Source organism: Nematolebias whitei, chromosome 7 (genome assembly GCF_014905685.2).
Source record: "Nematolebias whitei isolate Nwh7 chromosome 7, NemWhi1, whole genome shotgun sequence".
Lineage (NCBI taxonomy): Eukaryota > Metazoa > Chordata > Actinopteri > Cyprinodontiformes > Rivulidae > Nematolebias > Nematolebias whitei.
In genome coordinates, this window is record NC_056504.1 from 37,476,437 (window position 1) to 37,498,717 (window position 22,281).

The 22,281-nt window shown below is 40.3% G+C and overlaps 2 protein-coding genes across 3 annotated transcripts in view; both read left to right on the forward strand.

The window, feature by feature from the left end:
* Nucleotides 1-2,110, forward strand: part of LOC119411874 (nuclear receptor coactivator 5) — a 615,997-nt gene extending 613,887 nt beyond the window's left edge. For both annotated transcript variants that reach the window (XM_037678824.1, XM_037678825.1), the window contains exon 10: nucleotides 1,152-2,110. In XM_037678824.1, coding sequence (XP_037534752.1) covers nucleotides 1,152-1,711 — 560 coding nt within the window. In that variant the 3' untranslated portion in view covers nucleotides 1,712-2,110. The remainder of the gene's footprint in view (nucleotides 1-1,151) is intronic.
* A 3,368-nt stretch (nucleotides 2,111-5,478) lies between these two features.
* On the forward strand, nucleotides 5,479-22,220 carry mov10a (Mov10 RISC complex RNA helicase a). Its single transcript, XM_037679840.1, is given in 17 exon segments — nucleotides 5,479-5,581; nucleotides 13,319-13,569; nucleotides 14,623-14,888; nucleotides 14,969-15,047; nucleotides 15,135-15,349; nucleotides 15,635-15,783; nucleotides 15,865-16,035; nucleotides 16,973-17,120; nucleotides 17,575-17,736; nucleotides 19,608-19,711; nucleotides 19,814-19,911; nucleotides 20,707-20,805; nucleotides 20,980-21,067; nucleotides 21,156-21,273; nucleotides 21,365-21,556; nucleotides 21,648-21,716; nucleotides 22,065-22,220. Coding segments are annotated over 17 exon segments (2,403 nt in total). The 5' UTR covers nucleotides 5,479-5,543.
* The last annotated feature ends 61 nt before the right edge of the window (nucleotides 22,221-22,281 follow it).

Here is a 22,281-nt window from a genome sequence, read left to right on the forward strand (position 1 = left end):
TGTTCGAGGCTCAGCAGATTCTGTTGCAGGTAACCATGTCAATAAAGGGCAAGTTTGCATTACACACATTTGTACTTGAAGCACGTGTGTGCACAGATGTATATTTAACAAGCTTTTAGTGACCGTAGTAACATTTACTTAAATACCTTTCAAAAAAAAAAATTTAATTAAAAAAAAAATGCCTGGCCAAAAAAAAGTTGCCACCAATAACAAAGGTCACACACTAATATTTTGTTGGACCACTTTTAGCTTTGATTACAACATGCATTCACTGTGGCATTGTTTCAATAAGCTTCTGCAGTGTCACAAGATCTATTTCCATCCAGTGTTGCATTAATTTTTCACCAAGATCTTACATTGATGACCAGGCACAAGTCTAGGCATGATGGGTGCATCACTTCACCTGCCTCTCTTCTTACCCTGATGCGCCCTTCACTCTGGAACAGGGTAAATCTGGATTCATCGGACCACATGACCTTCTTCCATTGCTCCAGAGTCCGATCTTTAAGCTCCCTCCCAAATTGAGGCATTTTTTTCCGGTTAGCCTCGGTGATTAGTGGTTTTCTTAAGGCTAAACAGCTGTTCAGTCCCAAACCCTTGAGTTCCCTTCACATTGTGCGTGTGGAAATGCTCTTACTTTCACTATTAAACATAGCCCTGAGTGCTACTGTTGTTTTTCTTCAATTTGATTTCACCAAACGTTTAAGTGATCACCGATCACGATCATTCAGAATTTTTTTCCGGCCACATTTCTTCCTCGAAGACAATGTGTCCCCACTATCCTTCCGGTTTTTAATAATGCGTTGGACAGTTCTTAACCCAATTTTAGTAGTTTCTGCAATCTCCTTAGATGTTTTCTCTGCTTGATGCCAATGATTTGACCCTTCTCAAACACACTGACATCTTTTCCATGACCACGCGATGTGTATTTCAACGTGGTTGTTTAAGAAATGAGAAGCAACTCATTGCGCCAGTTGGGATTAAATAACTTGTTACCAGCAAAAGATAATCACCCATGTAGTAATTATCCAATAGGAGGCTTGTACGTATTTGCTTAGTTAAATCCAGGTGGTGACTTTTTTGGGCCAGGCAGTGTATATACACCGCAAAGTTATTTGCATCAAATAGTAACAGAATTTGTTCTTCTGTAGCTCCAGTCCACGTCGGAGCTTCTGCAGGAGTGCGTCATGATGCCCCACCATTGTCTGCAGCACTCCCCTCTCCATCGACTCGTGCTCCTACGTCGTCAAGTCATCGGTCAGCTGATTCAAGTGCTTCAACTAAGCCGGATAATCAGCAGGAGCTTCAAGCTAAAGTCCTCAGTCTGTTTAACAGCAGCTCTGGGCCGTCACAAGGAAGCAGCAGTGGAACTGCTTCTTCTGGTGCCCCCCAGCCACACCCCTATGGCTCTCTTGGTCCTTCTCAAAACCCCTCTCGTCCATCTATGTCCGGTCCTCCATCTGCATCCCAGAGCTACAACTCCCAACCAGGCCGTATGCCAATACCTTCAGCTGATCAGAGACCCCCTATGGCAACTTCAGGGATCAATTTTGACAACCCTAGTGTCCAGAATACTTCTGTCACATTTTTTCAAAGTGGACCATCCCGCAATAGTTTTGTAGGTTCTGGATCCACTCAGCAACCACCCCCAAGAGCAGCACCCAACATGGGCCAGGGCCCACCCATGTCAATGTATCCTCGTCACTACTGACGAGCTGTAATGGAAATATGTACGGTTCTGCTCTCCTGATAGAAGTAGACGCCACATCCTTGTCTGAATAAACGATTTACAAGTTTTGTAATGTTAAACTTTAGAGACAATTTGTAGAAGTTTTTATTTTTCCTCTCATTATTGTGTTTGTAAACTTGGATAATTTACTCAGACCCAACTAATGGTCTGTTTTCAAATGTTTGCCTGCAGAATTTTATTGTCTTTTTACGAGTCAGTTAAGCAATGGGCTTATGAAGTACCTTTTGGTTTTTCAATCTGTTAGGTGTTTTATAGTTTTGTGCAGTGTAATTTCATTTGTACTTTGTTGGCATTGCCCAAATCAGACAAAATTTAAACCTCCAGACACACTTGCTGTAATAAAATTATTTTGGTTTATTACATTTTGTGCTGACAAATTTATAAAATGGAACTGATATCACCAGAAGCCATGGATGGATGGATGGAGTGTGTGAGTGAGTGAGTTAGTTAGTACATACGAACACCTCTGCTCCGGGTCGGAGACAGCCAGAGCAATTAAGGGTACTTCACCTTAGTCAGAACAAAGCTGTTCACCCCAGATTATCTGACCAGACTTCCTGTGTTCTCATGTTTTAAAGTGTCCCTGGTTACGCCTCTCTGCAGAGGAGGAATGTCTCATCATCAGATGTTTCTAGTGCTGAGGTCTCTCAGCTTCCACCTTTCAACTGTAAATCATTTCGAGCCTGATACAAGCGGCGCGTCCTCCAAAACTGCCTCTGAGTGCAAGGCCGATCTGTCTGGTCTGTGTCTTATCAGCAGCTGCGTGTCCTCAGAATAATCATTAGTGCATAACTGTTCTGTGCTGCAGCAGACAGACACAACTTGAGAAAAATGTTAAGATATAGTTTGATTAAAATGTGGATCGGTTAAATTTACTTATAAATGATACATGTTAACATTGTAAAAGATAACTGTTAACAATGTTTTGATTAGAATCATTTATAAAAGATAGATGTTAACTCTGGCTCGATTGTTTTGTTTTGAATACAAATATTTGACTTCCAAAACATATATATATATATATATTATATATATATATTATATATATATATATATATTATATATATTATATATTATATATATATATATATATATATACATACACAGGTCCTTCTAAAAAAATTAGCATATTGTGATAAAGGTCATTATTTTCCATATTGTAATGATAAAAATGAAACTCGTATATTTCAGATTCATTGCACACCAACTGAAATATTTCAGGTCTTTAATTGTTTTGATTAAACAATTAATCAAATCTGATTAATCTTAATTACTGATGATTATGGCATACAGCTCATGAAAACCCAAAACGCCTGTCCCAAAAGAATAGCATATTTCATCCCACCAATGAAATACAAGTGTTTTTAATACAAAAATGCCAATCTTCAAAAAATCATGTTCAGTTATGCACTCAATACTTGGTCGGGAATCCTTTTGCATGAATGACTGCTTCAATGCGGCGTGGCATGGAGGCAATCAGCCTGTGGCACTGCTGAGGTGTTATGGAGGCCCAGGATGCTTCGATAGCGGCCATAAGCTCATCCAGAGTGTTGGGTCTTGCGTCTCTCAACTTTCTCTTCACAATATCCCACAGGTTCTCTATGGGGTTCAGGTCAGGAGAGTTGGCAGGCTAATTGAGCACAGTAATACCATGGTCAATAAACTATTTACCAGTGGTTTTGGCACTGTGAGCAGGTGCCAGTTCGTGCTGAAAAATGAAATCTTCATCTCCATAAAGCTTTTTAGCAGATGGAAGCATGAAGTGCTCCAAAATCTCCTGATAGCTAGCTGCATTGACCCTGCCCTTGATAAAACACAGTGGACTAACACCAGCAGCTGACATGGCACCCCAGACCATCACTGACCGTGGGTGCTTCACACTGGACTTCTGGCATTTTGGCATTTCCTTCTCCCCAGTCTTCCTCCAGACTCTGGCACCTTGATTTCCGAATAACATGCAAAATTTGCTTTCATCCGAAAAAAGTACTTTGGACCACTGAGCAACAGTCCAGTGCTGCTTCTCTGTAGCCCAGGTCAGGCGCTTCTGCCACTGTTGCACCTGTAGCCCATTTCCTGCACACACCTGTGCACGGTGGCTCTGGATGTTTCTACTCCAGACTCAGTCCACTGCTTCCGCAGGTCCCCCAAGGTCTGGAATCGGCCCTTCTCCACAATCCTCCTCAGGGTCCAGTCACCTCTTCTCGTTGTGCAGCGTTTTCTGCCACACTTTTCCCTTCCCACAGACTTCCCACTGAGGTGCCTTGATACAGCACTCTGGGAACAGCCTATTCGTTCAGCAGTTTCTTTCTGTGTCTTACCCTCTTGCTTGAGGGTGTCAATGATGGCCTTCTGGACAGCAGTCAGGTCGGCAGTCTTACCCATGATTGCGGTTTTGAGTAATGAACAAGGCTGGGAGTTTTTAAAAGCCTCAGGAATCTTTTTCAGGTGTTTAGAGTTACGTCGTTGATTCAGATGGTTAGGTTAATAGCTTGTTTAGAAAACCTTTTCATGATATGCTAATTTTTTGGGACAGGCATTTTGTGTTTTCATGAGCCGTATGCCATAATCATCAGTATTAAAACAATTATGAAATATTTCAGTTGGTGTGCAATGAATCTGAAATATATGAAAGTTTCATTTTTATCATTACAATATGGAAAATAATGACCTTTATCACAATATGCTAATTTTTTGAGAAGGACCTGTATTAGTTATTTAAGATATCTTTAATTATATTTTGACTAGTCAAAATATCTTAAATTAGCATTCTGACTAGTCAAAATGTAATTGTGCCTAGTCAAAATTGTAGATATCTACAATGTAACTACAGATAGTCAGTCTACTCGATTTTATGTTAAAAGGGCTTGCTATACCTGCACAACAGGGCACAACAAGGCGTGTACGTATATGACGTATATGTCTGCCATCAACCGTGTGGTCGAAGTGACCTGACTCCGCCTAGACACTCCGGTGTATGAATGAAGCTTACCCTGTGGAAATACGTCAGGTATACTAGTGCACATAGCCTGATCAGGATCAGAAATGCGAACTAAGATACTGTAATTGGCATTTAAATATAGAAACAGCAGTCTTAAAATAGTTTATTTTCGTGTCATATGTTGTGTCACGGGTAGTTTTCGTTCTTCCTTGCATGAATAATTTTTACACACCTCCTAACAAGGTTTATTGGATTTCCTGCAAGTTTTTGCGGCTCTCTCTGAACTTCCTCTTTGAACACCGGCGTTGTGTAAAAATCCTGTCGACATGCCGAAGGTAAAACAGTCGCTGGAGTCCGGACTGCACTTCCTTGATTTTCTGGGCGACAGACTGGAGGCAAACAACCGCAAAGAAGAGCTTAGAAACATCTACAACAACGAGTTTAGGAGCAGGTAGGCTCCGTGTTTTCACATGCCGAGACTTTCGGATAGGTGTTGGTTTAACACGTGACTTGTTCCCGCGTTCGCAGAGATGCAACAAAACACACCAACTTCTGCAACGTTGTCTACGCTCTGCTAGTGTCCGACGAGATCCGTATGAAAAAGGGGAAGTTCTACAGACAAGTTAAACCTCTGGTAAGATGTCTTCAAGTCATGCGCACTTCTGCTGAGACAAGTCTGGACATGTTGACTTCACACATGAAAAACGAAGAAGCAGTGAGGATGCATCCTGTTTGTTGCAGGTTTTAAAGTCTGACCAGTCCACCTCTCAACAACACAGTGAGAGTGACAGAGGCCAGAAACCAGCAGAGGCACCTGAGACCTCCACGCCTTCTGAGCTGACCTCAAACAAAGGAATGGCCACACAAACCATCAAGATGATGAAAACGCACTGGTATGTTAAAATGGCTCCGTTTGATCTGAATCACTCACTAAAGCAGACGTGGGCAACTTAAGGCCTGAGGGCCACTTGTACAGTCGCCATCAGGCCCCCAATGTGCTTAGTTTATATATATATGTGTGTGTTTTTAAATGATTGATTAAAAAGGGCAGCACTGTGGTGCAACTGGTAGAGCTGCTGCCTCTCAGCGAGCAGGTTGCCTCGGTTCAAATCTCGATCCGGGGGCCTTAAGGGTGGAGTTTGAATGTTCTCTCTGTGCATGCATGGGTTTTTTCCGGGTACTCTGGTTTCCTCCCACAGACCAAAAACATGCGTGTTAAGGCTCCCACAGACTCGCGCAGATGTCAGTCCGCGGAGGTCCGCACGTACCGGATTAGAGTTGAAGCGGACACCCGCAGGGCATGTCAGTGCAAAGCTCAATTTTTACGACTGCGTACGTATACTCTGTGTCGCACAATAAACTGACGGACTGTTTTGTATGTGACACCAATGTATTCAATTCCCCTTCTTCATCCCTGATCTGGTTTAATGGACTTTTTTTTTTTTTTTCAAGAGGCAAGCGATCTCTTCCTTCTCCTCCGTTGATGCCGTGACTGAAATTCTGAGAAATTAAGGAATTTGTTACGAGCGAATCAAAATCAGGTCCCGAGTGGCTGTGGGAGAGTCTGGAGATTTCCTGGTGGGCTGGTCTGATGTGTGGGCTGCAGGGCCAGTGCTCCCTTTTTTTTTTTTTTTTTTTTTTGTGACCTGTCAATCAATCCAGTAGGCGTGTCGGCAAATGACCAATCGTCAAACTCAATTTGTCCTGAAGGTAAACGCCCCTTGCCTGGGGAGCTGAGCTGCAGCCGCTCAGGGTGGACGCTCGAGTATGAAGTCTCAACCCTCTGCGGACGGTGCGCACAGTTTCCGTGCGGACTGAGGACCGCCCGAGTCTGTGCGAGTCTTTAAACTGATTGGTAACTCTAAATTGTTCCTTGGTGTGAGTGAGAGAGTTAATGGTTGTTTGTCTCTATGTGTCCCTGTGATGGACTGGAGACGTGTCCAGGGTGTCCCCCACCTCTCGCCCAGTGCTGGCTGGACATGGGCACCAGTGACTCCCGGGACTCAAAAAGGAAGAAGCGGGTAAAAGATAATGGATGGATGGATTGATTTAAAAAAACAAACAGCCATTTATCAACAAGACTTAAGGGAATTTAAATTAAACATCTTACACAAAACTTTTTATAAACATTTTTAAGTCATTGTGTTTCCAGAACTTTAAAGACGTAGAAACACAAAATTATGAGTGTTTTGCATATTTCTGCTAACATGTATAACATGTTAAGCTAACATGTATAATATATTGTCACAAGAGCCAGTTTACACAATATGTCTTGTATTCCTAAAGGGTACTGGAAAGACACGTTATAAAGCATGCTAACTGTACTACAATAAGACAAAGGTCTTCTAGATTATCTGTCATAAACAAAATGTATTTTTCAATTATTTATGTGGCCCTTTAGTTGCTTTAAACTTCTTGATGTGGCTCTTTGGAAAAAAATGTTGCCCACCTCTACACTAAAGTGATCAGTCTCCGTTGAGTCAGTCACACTGCACAGCACATCCCATGACTTTCTTACTCAGAGACCTTACTCATGTGAGGCTGCAGTGTTTCCAGATGTTTTCTAACTCATACTAAGTGGCTGTCATGTAGGACCAGGGTTAACCTGAACCTACATGTCAGGTTAACCCTGATCAGTGCACACACGAGTCCTGATTCCTGATCATTGACCCATGTGAGTCATTAACCAACCAGCACTAGTATGGCTCTGTGTTTCAATGACATCATATTTATTATCGTCAAACCCTTCTGCATTTGGTTTATACTTCTAAAAGTTTGACGTGAACATTCTCAGAATCGGTGACGATACTCCAGATAGCAACCTAGTTAGTCGCCATTTTGAGGGAGTAATTAATGGAAACTGTAAATTCTGTATCAGCAGTTTATTGATAAACACAAAAATATTTGTCCCAATTATTCCAGCCATGTCTTATGATTGCTTTTTCTTACTTTTCTCCAGGTGTTAAGGCCAGGTTTGTACAGTATTTGGAGTTCTGTGGCTTGAAAATGTGCCAGACACAAACTGCCAGCAACAGCATGGAAAACTAACCCTGAATGAATAACCAGTAGTAGAGTACTACAGACTCTTATTACTTCATGGTTTTAGCACCATATATGTAGCACTTGTTCTAAAACATAGTAGAATTTGAAGCCTTTCAAAGCCCAGCCTCATTAACTTTTAATATGTCCAGAGGATGGCTTGAACCCAGCACGCAATAAAACACCAATCTATCCCTGCGTATGGCATTTTCTGACCAATCATTGCTACAGTAGGTCTTAAATTCATGTAGGACACTATTTGTTTTCATTACATCAAATTGCACCACACCTATGATGAAGTGGTGAGAGCAGACAAACAGATTTCACATTGTCCTTCAGATGGAGTCTGCTGCAGCTTTAGCAGCACGGTCTACATCCTGCAGGCCTTTGCCCACTGTTTCCCTCGGGAATTTTTTTGGCAGATTTATTTCCATCTGCCCAGCTTGTTTACCATTTACATCTTGAGATTCATGCATGTTGCCACCGGTTTAAATGGCACATCATGAAGGCATTTTCTACTGCTGGAACTTACGTAATATCAGCTTGTCATATTTGGTTACGCCCTTTACCGTCAAGTATTTCTTAAGCATGTATCAGGATATTTCTTAAGCACTATTACCTAACCTTTGCTGCTTTATGGTACTTTAATCAGTAAAAGAGTTGTGCTTAAACGGAGAGTGTAAACAATACCAGCTACTCATTTTATTAATGCATTCAGTACTGGGGTGGAAAATAACACACTACTGAATAAGATGTGCACTCTTTGAGATATATTAGTCCATGTGCACACTCTAAACTAGCCCTAAACTTAAATTTGTGTCATGGAAGTGTTGAGCATTTTGTCTGCTGTTCTGCTCCTTTCTGCTTGGTGATACCAGACTGCTGCATGTGTGTAACAAACTGATGAGGGGCTGTGTTGCATGTAGGTATGGATAGGGCTTTGTATGCATGTATGTGTGTGTAATTTGCTTGTTGCAGATTTACTTTGTTGAATGAGCCTATGCAACATAGAAAATTCTTTCCATTTTTATAGTTTTTCTGTCTTGCATACTGTCCACGGTGTGTCTTGGTCAAAAGGGTAGCAGACAAAAGTCTCACATAAAGGAAATATGATCATATCTGTGGTAGTTGTATAATGTGAAATAATCTTGAGAGTTGTGAAACAAGACCAAGCTTTTTTTGTTGTGTATTTTACCTCATTTGGTATACTTTAACTATTGTATTTTAAAATTTGTACACGGGCATAAACATTTTTGCGTAGGGGCACGTCAAGGATTTTCTACTGTCAACTTTTATTCTTTTGATACTTTAAAAGTAAGACTGACTCTCGTTCATAAAGCTGGACAGGAAGAAACCATGTTAAAAAATATACACAAATCTATTGTTATAATTAATTGCACACCTGTTATGATCTCAGCAGAGCTGCAAGGCCCTTTCTGTGAGAACTTATCCATCTGACCTTGGAAGTGTAACATCTGAGTGTTGTGCATATCTCTTCCTAAAAGGGAGGATTCTTCCTACAGTCTGAGTGTGTGAAAGAACCACCCCCATTGTTCCTAAAGGACTCTTTGGTAGAATGTTATTGTGGACTTTTTTTTTTTTAAATCCTCCTTAACACAATTGAATGGTTTTTTTCTGTAAATTTTTTTTTTCATTTAGCCTTTATTTATCCAGGTTAGTCTCATTGAGCCACGAGAACTCATTTTCAAGAGAGACCTGTTTAGGGAGCACATGGTGGGGGTTAAGGGCCTTGCTCATGGGCCCAGAGTGGGGCGAATGAGGGTGGGGGCAAGTGTGGGTGTTTCACCTACCCCACCCACAATTTTGATGTTGTCGAAGCCGGGGCGTGACCCGGCGATCTTCGGATCACAAGCCCACCTCTCTAACCTCTGCGCCGTAAATTACACTGCCTGGCCAAAAAAAGAAGAATCGCCACCTGGGTTTAACTAAGCAAATAGGTACGAGCCTCTTATTGGATAATTACTGCATGGGCGATTATCTTTCAGCTGGTAACAAGTTATTTAACCCCAACTGGTGCAATGAGTTGCATCGCATTTCTTAAACAACCATGTTGAAAGACATCACGTGGTCGTTGAAAAGATGTCACTCTGTTTGAGAAGGGTCAAATAATTGGCTGCATCAAGCAGAGAAAACATCTAAGGAGAATGCAGAAACTACTAAAACTGGGTTAAGAACTGTCCAACACATTATTAAAAACTAGAAGGGATGTGTCGACCCATCGTCTTTGAGGACGAAATGTGGCCAGAAAAAAAATCCCTGAATGTTCGTGATTGTCGATCACTTAAATGTTTGGTGAAATCAAATAGAAGAAAAACAACATTAGCACTCAGGGCTATGTTTAATAGTGAAAGTAAGAGCATTTCCACATGCACATGAGAGGGGAACTCAAGGAATTGGGACTGAACAGCTGTGTAGCCTAAAGAAAACCACTAATCAGTGAAGCTAACAGGGAAAAAAAAGCTTACATTTGCTAGGGAGCATAAAGATTGGACTCTGGAGCAATGGAAGAAGGTCATGTGGTCTGATGAGTCCAGATTTACCCTGTTCCAGAGTGATGGGCGCATCAGGGTAAGAAGAGAGGCAGGTGAAGTGATGCACCCATCATGCCTAGTGTCTAGGCATCAATGTAAGATCTTGGTGAAAAAATAATGCAACACTGGATGGAAACAGATCTTGTGACATTGCAGAAGCTTATTGAAACAATGCTACATTGAATGCATGTTATAATCAAAGCTAAAGGCGGTCCAACAAAATATTAGTGTGTAACCTTTAAAACAATTTTTTTTTGTGGTGACTTTTTTTTGGCCATGCAGTGTATATTAGGGCATTTACGGAGTACTCGAGTAATCAACGCATCAATTGCTAGGACATCTATCGAGGTTAAAAATGTTACGTCGAGTATCCGTAGTGACGTCATATTATGTGACCACCGAATGCCCGTAGGGGGCGGTGTTGCACTGTTGCAGGTCACAGCGTATGGTGTAACACTGGGTCCAATCCACCAGAACCAGTTTCGGTTTAAGTTTCGTTTTTGACTTGCTGCACGTTTCTTCACGTTTGCAGTTTAATAATAATAACTAATAGTTTAGTTTTTCCTGTGACTTATTTGCAGTATGATAAATGGTAGGAGCATAATATACGCTCCCAATGTTTTGTTGGTCTTTTTTTTTTTTTTTTTGTAAATAATTACAATAATAATTACAAAATACAAAATAATTTTTAGCTCCTCTTGTTGGAAACACACCTCGTCACATAAAGAACTCCATTGATTTTGCTAACAAAGTTCAACACTTGAAACTAACCCCAGGAGAAACCCTTGTATCGATACCCATCTCTGAAGCAGTAGAAACCGTCAGAAAACAACTTTTACAAGACAAGGACTTAATCAACAGGACCAACTTCACCCCAGACCAGATCTGCACCCTGTTGGATCTCTGCCTCTCCACCACTTATTTCAAGTTCAATGACAGTTTTTACAGAAAGAAGCACGGCTGTGCCATGGGATCTCCAGTGTCACCCATTGTTGCCAATCTCTACAAGGAGGAAGTGGAACAGAGAGCCCTAAACTCCTATGAGGGAACAACGCCAAGCCATTGGTTCCGTTATGCGGATGACACCTGGGTCAAAATCCAAGCTAAGGAAATAGAAGCGTTCACCAGACACATTAACTCGGTCGATAACAACATCAAGTTCACCAGAGAGGATGCAAACAACAACAAACTGCCTTTTTTGGACTGTTTGGTTCAGATGGAGAGAGAGGACAGCCTCAACATTGAAGTTTACAGAAAACCAACCCACAAAGACCAGTATCTTCTGTTTGACTCCCACCATCCACTGGAACACAAACTCTCTGTCATCAGAACTTTACAGCATCGGGCCGAACGCATCCCCACGAAGACAGAAGGGAAGGAAAAGGAACAGAAACACATTCAAGAAGCTCTTCAAACATGTGGATATCCTAACTGGGCTTTTGTCAAGTCAGTGAGGAAATCTACAAAACACACCAATAAACTGAAAAAGGAGAACAGCAGACGTTAAAAACATTGTCATCCCTTATGTTGCTGAAGTATCAGAGAAATTCAGAAGGATCTTCAACAAACACATGATCCCAGTACATTTCAAACCCAGCAGGACTCTCAGACAGAGGCTGGTCCACCCTAAAGACAAAACACCCACACACAAACAGAGTGGTGTAGTGTATGCGGTCCAGTGCAGCGAGGACCGTCCAGACCTCTACATTGGAGAAACTAAACAGCCTCTTCACAGACGCATGGCTCAACACAGGAGAGCCAGCTCCACAGGACAAGACTCAGCTGTTCACCTCCACCTCACAGATAAGGGACACTCTTTTGAGGACCAAAATGTGCACATTTTGGACCGAGAACACGGTTGGTTTGAGAGGGGGGTGAAGGAAGCAATTTATGTAAAAAGAGAAAAGCCGTCTCTTAACAGAGGAGGAGGCCTCAGATTTTCACTTTCAAAAACATATAATGCAACTTTAAAACAGATCCCCAGCCGGTTTTCACACCTGATGGGAACAGAGGGGCCTCATCTGTGAATTAGAGGAACAAAGACCTACTGTTTAGGTTTTTAGGTGTGAACTGCCAATCTACATATATGTGTGTGTGTGTGTCTTATGTGTGTGTGTGTGTGTCTTATCTCACTCAGCCTTACAACCTGTATCTCTCACACTCTGCTCTTTGAATTGAGAAAGCTCCTCGGATGAGGAGCGAAACGTCTTCTGTTACAAATAAAGTCCAGTTGTTTTTGTATTGAACGCTTTTTGAATTCATCATGTCCTGGATGACTGAGAATCTTCACCAGCAAGACTCAGCTGTTCACCTCCACCTCACAGATAAGGGACACTCTTTTGAGGACCAAAATGTGCACATTTTGGACCGAGAACACAGATGATTTGAGAGGGGGGTGAAGGAAGCAGTTTATGTAAAAAGAGAAAAGCCGTCTCTTAACAGAGGAGGAGGCCTCAGATTTCCACTTTCAAAAACATATAATGCAACTTTAAAACAGATTCCCAGCCGGTTTTCACACCTGATGGAAACAGAGGGGCCTCGTCTGTGAATTAGAGGAACAAAAGACTCTTACTGTTAAGGTTGTTTAGGTGTGAATTGCCAATTTACATGTGTGTGTGTGTGTGTGTGTGTGTGTCTTATCTCACTCAGCCTTATAACCTGAATCTCTCACTCTCTGCTCTTTGAATTGAGAAAGCTCCTCGGATGAGGAGCGAAACGTCTTCTGTTACAAATAAAGTCCAGTTATTTTTGTATTGAACGCTTTTTGAATTCATCATGTCCTGGATGACTGAGAATCTTCACCAGCATGTAAATAATTACCTTTTTTTGCGGTTTTATTTATTTATTTATTTATTTTTGTATCTTGAGATCTATGACGTCATCAAATACTCGAGTTCTACTCTGGTTTTATTATGTTAATGTCGAGTTTAAAAATTATATACTCGTTCAACCCCTAGTGTATATATTTATTTATAAAACAGTTATTACAAGTGTTTCAACATGTATAGATCAAACCTTGATCATGTTTGTCCCTCGCAGGAAACAGATGTCAGCTGATAAAGAGGGAATTGTAATCACCTCAAACTCCAAATCAAGAGATGGAAAGGTTCAGTTCCTCGAGGATGTTCAGAAGAAGAAGAAGAAGAAGCCGTGTGTGACGTTCCACATTATCAACAAGGGACCAAACAACATCTACTTTACCAATTGCACTGTCCTTGATAGAATTCGCTTTTTCACTTTGGAGGATGAAAGGAATGTAGCAAAGACCCGTCAACTTCTTCTCTGTCCTGGTGAGCCAACAAACACTTATCATCTGCCTTTTGAAGGGGTAACAATACTCAAAAGGTCAAAGGGTATACAGTAGTCCCTTGTTTATCGCGGCGGTTACGTCCCCCCCAATAAGTGAAAATCTGTGAAGTAGGGACATTATATTTATTTTAGTATTTATATATATTGAAAAGGCTTTAGAAACCCTTCCCACACTTTTGCAATGTTCTAAACTCTTAAACCTATGTCTTTTTAACAACATACCTAAGTATACTGCACAGTACGCAAAATTTTACTCACCAGCTCTGCAGAAGACAGCGTCTCACATCCGGTTCGGCTCGGTAGACCTACCATGCCGGACCTACCTACCGGTTCTAGTCGGCCCTCTCCAGCTCTTGAGCACAAAAACGCTTTTGGAGGGAGCCAGACTTTTAGATAGTCATCACGAGCCCAGACCGTGGTCCGAATGAGTCCAAATCCAGATGAAAAAAGACCCGGTGGGCTTCGGAGAGAATGCCGGACCTTCAGGCGGTGCCTCCTCGATCAAAAGGCCTTGTGGGCTGGCACTCATATTCATCGATGAGTCTGGAGGTCCGGTTCTAGTCCAGTTCCCGGTCAGTTCTGGTCGGTTCTCTGCATCCACTGGGCGCCAAAGTCACTATGAATAAGGACCAAACTTTTTCAGATCAAATCAAAACTTTCCCTCAACGTAGTTCAGCAGAAGACAATGGGGCTTCTGGGTGTGGGTCACTGTTGGCTTTTGGGAAATATAGTTGTTTTGAGTGGCGATACAGTGAAGGCTTATTGAGAGAAAGCTGCAAAATGGCAGCGCCTGTCCAAAGTGAGTTTTTTTGTAAACTTTTTAATGTACAGTATCCCATACTATCCCAATCACGTGCATATTATTAAAGTTGACAATCATGTCGTGTACTTTTTTCTTGTGTACAAACTTACTGTTCTTTGAAAAACGGCAAAAAGGCGAGTCCTCGGCAAAAGAGCAAGTCCTCGAAAGTCGAACCACAAAGTAGCAAGGGACTATTGTATATTCTTTCATACCTTCTTTTTTCTTTCCACAGAAGAAAGCTATGACATAGCCGTTTGTTTCAAGCCTAATCAGTGCGGATATTTCCCTGCCACGATCTACTTTGAGTTCAAGATGGATGTGCTGAAGCCAGAGAGCTTCTCCATTGTCAGAGAGGTTGAAGTTTCAGTCAAAACCAAACTGGCTGCTGAGCTGCGGCCTGTAAAACCATATAAACCATTCAAGTGGGTCAAATCCAAACCTGCTGCTACTCGGGTTGTGGAAGGAGTACCACCTCAAGTGTGAGTTATCTGATCCAAAGTTTTATGTCTTGTGTTCCTTCATGCGTATTAAAATGTGTGTTGTTGTTTTTTTTTACTCCTAGTTTTGCTGCCTGTCAGATGGTTGTAGTCAAATTAGAAGATTATAAGTGCCCCGAGTACCTGCCAGTACTAGCTAAAACCAGAATGGACTTAAAGGGCCCCTCTCCAATAGTCCAAAAGAACCATGGGGATGTGGAGTGAGATACATACCGCAAAAGTGAAAAAGTCCTGTTTGTTAGTGAAGAACTGATCATGAAATTAGGCTCCTGTTTGCGTTTTGCTTCTAGGAAGATTAAAAAAATTCTGGAGTCTCTTTTGGATATGCAGAACTATGCCTGTCGATTCCACAACCTGCTTCACTTGGAAGAGTTCCAGATGAGAGTGGACATCAGAAAGTACGACCTCCACAACCAACCCATGACCCAAGATGAAGGCAACAAAAAACTGCTCGTACTGAAAGTAAAACAAATATTAATTAAAATATGTTTTATACTCCTTTATTTCCTTTTTGTTTGTAATGCAGTATTTCTTTTCTTTGACTTTGTTTTCACTTGGAATAAAGCAATACCTTTGTCTTGAGCACCAACAGGAAGACATCTATGTTCTGTTAAAGCACCTCTCATGTCTGCTGCACTTAAGGCAGCTAAACTCAGTTTCTCTTGTACATTTTCTAATCAAATACTACTTTAGGCAGTCCTCAAGCTACTGTTAAACTGAAAACTGTTATTTAATCTCATCAAACAGGTCCCTGGGGTTGCTGAAAATCGTCCTTCTGTACTTCGAGGAGATTGCATTAGAGTGACCCTGTCTGAAGATAAAACCTCAGCGGTCACGTACACTGGATACGTTCACAAAGTAGAGCTGGACCAAGTGAAGCTGGGCTTCTCTAAAAGGTAAGAGTTGGGCTACTTCGCTGACAGCTCACAGCATCTCAGAACCTTGTCCACACGTTTTCCGCTTTTTCCTCATTTCAGCTTGTTGGAGAAATTTGTCAACAATATGAAGTTTGACGTACATTTTACCGTCAACCGGCTTACTTTGAAGCTGCAGCACCGAGCCGTGGACTTGGCCGTAAAACATCAGCTGAAGGAGGTTCTGTTTCCTTCCGATGCTGCAGTGCCAAATGTTTCCATCCCACAACTCAGGTCAGAATAAAAAAGAAACAACAAACAATAATGCAATCAGAATTGAAAGAATGAAAAAAAGATAATCCAGACAGCAACATATTGATAAATGACTACAAAAAGGTTGAAACTGTTCAAAATAATATTAACAACTATTAACTATGGTGGCCCTGAAGTTTAAACCACAACTACAATTTTAAAAAACACAACAACATTTGAAAAAAACGCAATTACATTTGGAAAAAAGCACAGCATTTGAAAAAAAAAATGCATTTACCAGTAAGGGGGGAAAAAAATCATTTAAAAAAAAAAAAAAAAAAATTGAAAAATACAGTTACATTTGAAAAAAGCAATTACGTTTGAAAAAAAAAAAAAGAAAAACAAAATTACATTTGAAAACAATGCATTTAAAAAAAAACACATTTGAAAAAATGCAATTACATTTGAATAAACAACATTTGAAAAAAACACAATTACATTTGAATAAACAACATTTGAAAAAAACAATTACATTTGAAAAAACACAATTACATTAAGCAAAACCAGGAAAGGTGGAAGGTTCAAACGCCCCATCGTCCAATCAGCGGTGCCTCATGTTTCTCTCTGGTCCCACCTCTTCTGATTACACTTATCGCAATTGTATTTCTTCAAATGTAATTGCATTTTTTTCAAATGTCGTGTTTTTTCAAGTTGTGTTTTGCAGATGTATTTGCATTTTTTAAATGTTTCTTCAAATGTAATAGCGTTTTTTCAAAGGTTGTTTTTTGAATTTGTATTTGTCTTTTTTTCATTTGCAGTTGGGGTTTAAACTTCAGGGCCACTGTAAAAATCTCTTTAAATATACAAATATGATTTCAAACGAGCATAAAACGGGCCGCCATCAGCTTGATTTTGATGTTTTCTAATATTGTTTTGACTTATTTCTAAACATAATGCGTTACTCTGCATTACTCTTTAGTATGCTCAATCGTCAGCTGGAAGAAAACATGGAACAACGTAATGCCGTCTGTCACATCGTTGCTGGATCATCAAAGCCTGCTCCTTATATTGTCTTTGGGCCTCCAGGAACTGGAAAGACCATTACTTTGGTTGAAGCTATAGCTCAGGTAACGAGTGGTAGATTCATGTGATTTATGATATTGAGGTGAATTCCACCTGCCAGTCAGATTTTAACAAGGATCATAATCTGTTGTTGGTATGTTTATTTATTTATTTTAGCAACCCTAATCATTTTGGAGAAACTTTCAGGCAAAATTTGTATTTTCTTTGTATTTTTTCAATCTTTACTCGGGTCCAAAATCACTGGATAATGATTTTTATAAAGAAGATCAAAATCACATATGACTGAACTATTATAGTAAACTTAAAGTTAATTGACCTACTTTTTGATGGTTCAAAGTTATTAATTAAATGGAGTTTTTGACTTTTAAAGGACTTTGTCCCAAAAAGAGTACCAAATCTTCAATAACAGTCTTTTCTATTAAAAGCATGTATTGAGACTGAACATAAGTAGCTTATAAAAAATAAAAAAAAAATCACTAATAAAGTTTTGTCTTGTAGATCTGCAGGGCAAATGGCTCCGCCCACATCCTCGCCTGCACACCTTCAAACAACGCAGCTGATTTGCTGTGTGAGAGGCTGCAGATGCACATGGACTCCAATCAGCTGTATCGCATGTTCGCCAGCAGCCGAGACCCTAACAGTCTCCCCCAAACCCTGCTGGTGAGCATCAGCTGCTGTTTGCACAACCGTTCAGTGTGAGCCCACTGAATAAACACACGCATACATCGAATTGTTCATCAACTGTCTAAACCTTGTGTAAAATGAATTAAAGCAAAGATAGTTTCTTGTCTGAGTCAACGTATCCCTCCACCTCTTCAGCATTTTAATGATCAGTTTGTTTGTTGATCTAAATTTAGAGCACTTTTGTAACCAGGAAGTAAACAGAATTACAATAGTCCCTCGTTTATCGTGGGGGTTACGTTCCGGACGCGAAGTAGGAATGCTATATTTATTTTTTTTATTTATTTAACACTTAATTTACATAGATTTCTGAGCTGAAACAAGATACCAAAGCAGTTCAGTTAACTAATAAATTTAAATCAACTAAACTATAGCAAGAGTTTATTAATCAAGATAAGTTCATTGTTTATTCACTCAACTTAATGCCTTAAAATTCTAAGACTTCATAAACCCTTTTCACACTCGTGTAGTGTTCTAAATCCAAACCTTCGTCATTTTAACAACATATATGTACTAAGGTTTGCATGAATTGTTTTTTAAAGTAGACTTCAACATGATAAAAGTCGACGTCGACTAGTCGTAACGTCATAGGAACTCAAGACGCTATATCGTTCACAAAAGTCTATTATTTACAAATAAAAAAGATCAACAAAACTTTGGTAGTTATTATTTATATTATTTTAGTATTTATCTATATATATGTTTTATTTATATGGCGTGTTAAACCCTTCCCACACTCTTGCAATATTCTAAACAATGTTTCTAAAGTTTAAATACTGTAAAAGAGCACAGAATGTCATGATTTCAGCTCTGTGCCTCAGCTGCTCTGTGCCACCTGCAAGTGCTTTCGGCCACGCCCACGTCTCTGCTCTGCATCGAGACCAGCTGATCAGCTGCAGGAGGAAGCTTATCCTGCAATGTGGGCTGCACAAAGGTGCAGCCGGTGCAAAATAGTTTATTTAAAATAATAATTCCATGCCGATCATGCAGCTCATCCATCAATCAGCCTATTGTGTGTCGTGTCCAATTTTATTTTGAAATACCGCGATAGAGTGAGTCCACGAAAAACAAAAAGCGAAGTAGCGAGGGACCACTGTACTGCAAAATTTTACTCAGCAGCTCTGTTCCGGTCCAGCTCAGTTCCAGTTTGGCAGACCTAACCAGCCTTGGTCCGGTTCTGATTGGCTCCATAGTCCTTGAGCACCAAGATGCTTTTCGAGAGAGCTGGACCTTCAGAGAGCCAGCTCAAAACCACACAATGGTCCCGACTGAGTTCATATCCAATTAAAAAAGGCCTGGTGAGCTACAGAGAAAACACCAGACCTCCAAGCAGCGCTTCCCCTCTCGAGAGGCCTCATGGTCTGGCAAGCAACACTCAGACTGACCGATGAGTCTGGAAGTCCGGTTCTGGTCCAATTCCTGGTCGGTTCTGTACGGCTCTCTGCATCCACTGAGCACCGAAGTCACTATGAATAAGGACCTAACTTTTTCGGATCGGATCAAAACTTTGCCTCCATTTTATCAGAAAGCAACTTTGGCTTCTGGGTAATGTAGTCCTGTTGACTGGAGATACAGTGTAGGCTTATTGAGAGAAAACTGCAAAATGGCAGAACCTATCCGAAGTATTTAATTTTTTAAAACTTTTTACTGTAACCCGTACTATACCAATCACCTGAGTAATATTAACGTTGACAATCGTGTCATGTACAATCTTACTTTGAAAAACTGCGAAAGAGCGAGTCCACAAAAGTCGAACTGTGAAGTAACGAGGAACTACTGTACCTGTGCAAATACAAATGTACCCCTTTGTACCGGTGTTCGAAAACGTTTGCTGTTTCTGTTTCTTTCAGAGAAACTGTAACTGGGACAAGGACCAAGGTTGTTTTGTGTTTCCAGAGAAGGACGTTCTGATTGGGTATAGAGTTATTGTCACAACTCTGTTCACAGCAGGCAGGTGGGTGATACTTTTGTGCACTCAGAATCTCTTCTGCACAGTGTTAGGCTGGAATTAAACCTTGCTTGTGTTTTTTTATTTTTATTTTTTTATTTTCTGTAGACTTGTGACAGGAGGGATCCATGTCGGCCATTTCTCACATGTGTTTATCGATGAAGCAGGTCAAGCTGAAGAGCCACAGTGTGTCATTGCCATTGCAGGTAATTACTGAGAGTTTTAAAAGCACAAATCTTAAGTTTTATGGAAACATTTAGTCAAAATGTCATATTTTTGCGATCTTTGTCATTAAAACCTAATTTATAAAGAATTAAATAGCTTTATAAAAATTGTAAATAACGTGTCTTTTCAACACGACTATCATTTTGAATCTTTGAAATATGCTGGTGTAGATTCTCAGTCATTTCAAACATGATGAATAAATAAAAAAGATTGAAAATCAAACAACTGGAGTTGAAGACGGTTCACTTCCTATCCAGGGACAACTCAAAAACCTGGAGAGTGGAGTTCTTAACAGTTTTAGATTTTTGATATATCCAGACTCACTAATCCCCATGTTTCTCGATGCTCAAGTTTGATTGTTTCTAATCTTATTAAGAGAAATTGAAAACGAATGTTTGCAACTCTAAAATGATAATTCGCTTGAAGTAAAACAAAGTACTTGAGAAATTTAAAACGCATCAATTTGATTTAATTCTCATTTTAGATGTTTGTAATTTAAAGTAGAAATTTAGACCAAATTTTTAAAGGTCTGATGCAAAATTAATGGGTTTGTAGTTTCAGAAAGTTGGAAAAACAATCTATAAGCACATTTTACAAAGTCGTTCAAAGGGTTGGGTTTTTTTTTTCAGCCGTTTCAGCTTTTGAATCTAGTCGTCAGAAGCGGTGATTTGTAATTGAATTGTTCCGTAGTCTTAGTTTTGATGCTGTGATGGAGGACCAAAATAATGAAATGGTAAAGCTGATGTGTCATACCATTCGGTTGCTCTGCTCCACAGGCTTACTCTGCGCAGAAACGGGTCATTTGGTGCTGGCAGGAGATCCAAAGCAGCTGGGACCAATCATTCGATCTTCGAATGCAATCGAGTACAAGTTAGGTAAGACAAGAAAATTGGATGATTGTCTCTTTTAGGTCATTTTCTTACCACAGTATTAGTTATTTTACTGGTTTTCTCTTGAAGTTTTGCCAAATTAAGTGTATATTGGTTGTTCTTTTATTATTGAATCAGAATAATAACAAAAATCTAACAATGTCTATAAATTCTCTGCAGGACTTTCTCTGCTGGAAAGGCTGATGAAGCTCGAACTTTATCAAGACTTTGATTCTCGTTACGTCACAAAACTGCTGAGAAACTACAGGTGCAGCCTTTGTTCAGGACCTCCAAGTTACTTTGTTTTAGAGTCTTCCTGTTTGATTACTGACCGCTCTTTCCCCACCTTTACTTAGGTCTCACGGTGCCATTTTGAAAATCCCCAATGAGTTGTTTTATGACAATGAACTGCAGGTGTTTGCTGACAAACTGGAGCGCGAGACTTACTGCAAATGGGATGCCCTTCCCCAAAAGGTTTGGCTGGACAGACACTGAAGTGCAAATGTAACGCTGGTCATTACAAAGCTCCCCCATTTGTTTGAAGCTGCTTTCTCCACCTCAACAGGGTTTTCCTTTGATCTTCCGTGGAGTGCAGGGGAAAGATGAGCGAGAGGCCAACAGTCCATCGTTCTTCAACGTGTCAGAGATCGAAGTCCTGGTGGAGTACCTCAGCAAGTTGGAACAAACCCAAGAGAAGAAGGGTCTGCCCAAGCTCTCTGCTAAGGACATCGGCATTATTGCCCCCTACAGGAAACAAGTGAGACCGCACGGTGTTCCTATGTGATTTTTTATTTATTTTTTAAAGACGAGCATGTTAGTGGGACATCAGTAAAATATGTCTCTAACAGGTTGAGAAAATCAAGAAGGCTCTGAGGTTCAGCGCACTCAAACATTGGAGTGATCTGGAAGAACTCAAGGTTAGCATGGCCGCCATGATTTCAGGATTTTCACTCAATGGAAAATATTCCTGATATTTTGAATATTTCCTCACTGAGTTGCTCTTCTTCATTTGATCAGGCAAGTCTATTTTTTTTTTTCTTTTTTCAGGAAGTTCTGGTCAAGGTGTTGCCATAAAAAGACATAATTACTCATAAATTAATTGATCAAAGTTAATATAATGTTGATGACCCAAAAACTGAATAACTTGGAAAGATTTATTTATGAACCTAACTCAACCCATTTTTCTGTCTGTTTAAAAGAAAACCAGCAGCAGGTTTCTCTCAGTGCACGTTTTAAGTGAACATGTATTCTTTTCATGGGACCAGGTGGGATCTGTGGAAGAGTTTCAGGGACAAGAGCGGAAGATCATCATGGTCTCTACTGTCCGTAGTTGCTTCAACCACGTTAAGACGGACAAAGAATTCAATATTGGATTCTTGTGTAATGAAAAGGTTTGTTTCCTTTTTCGTTTTGTTCATTAACTTAAAATTCCAACTTTTGCATCTTTGGCATGTTTTTCTCCAGATGAGAGAGGAAAAAAAA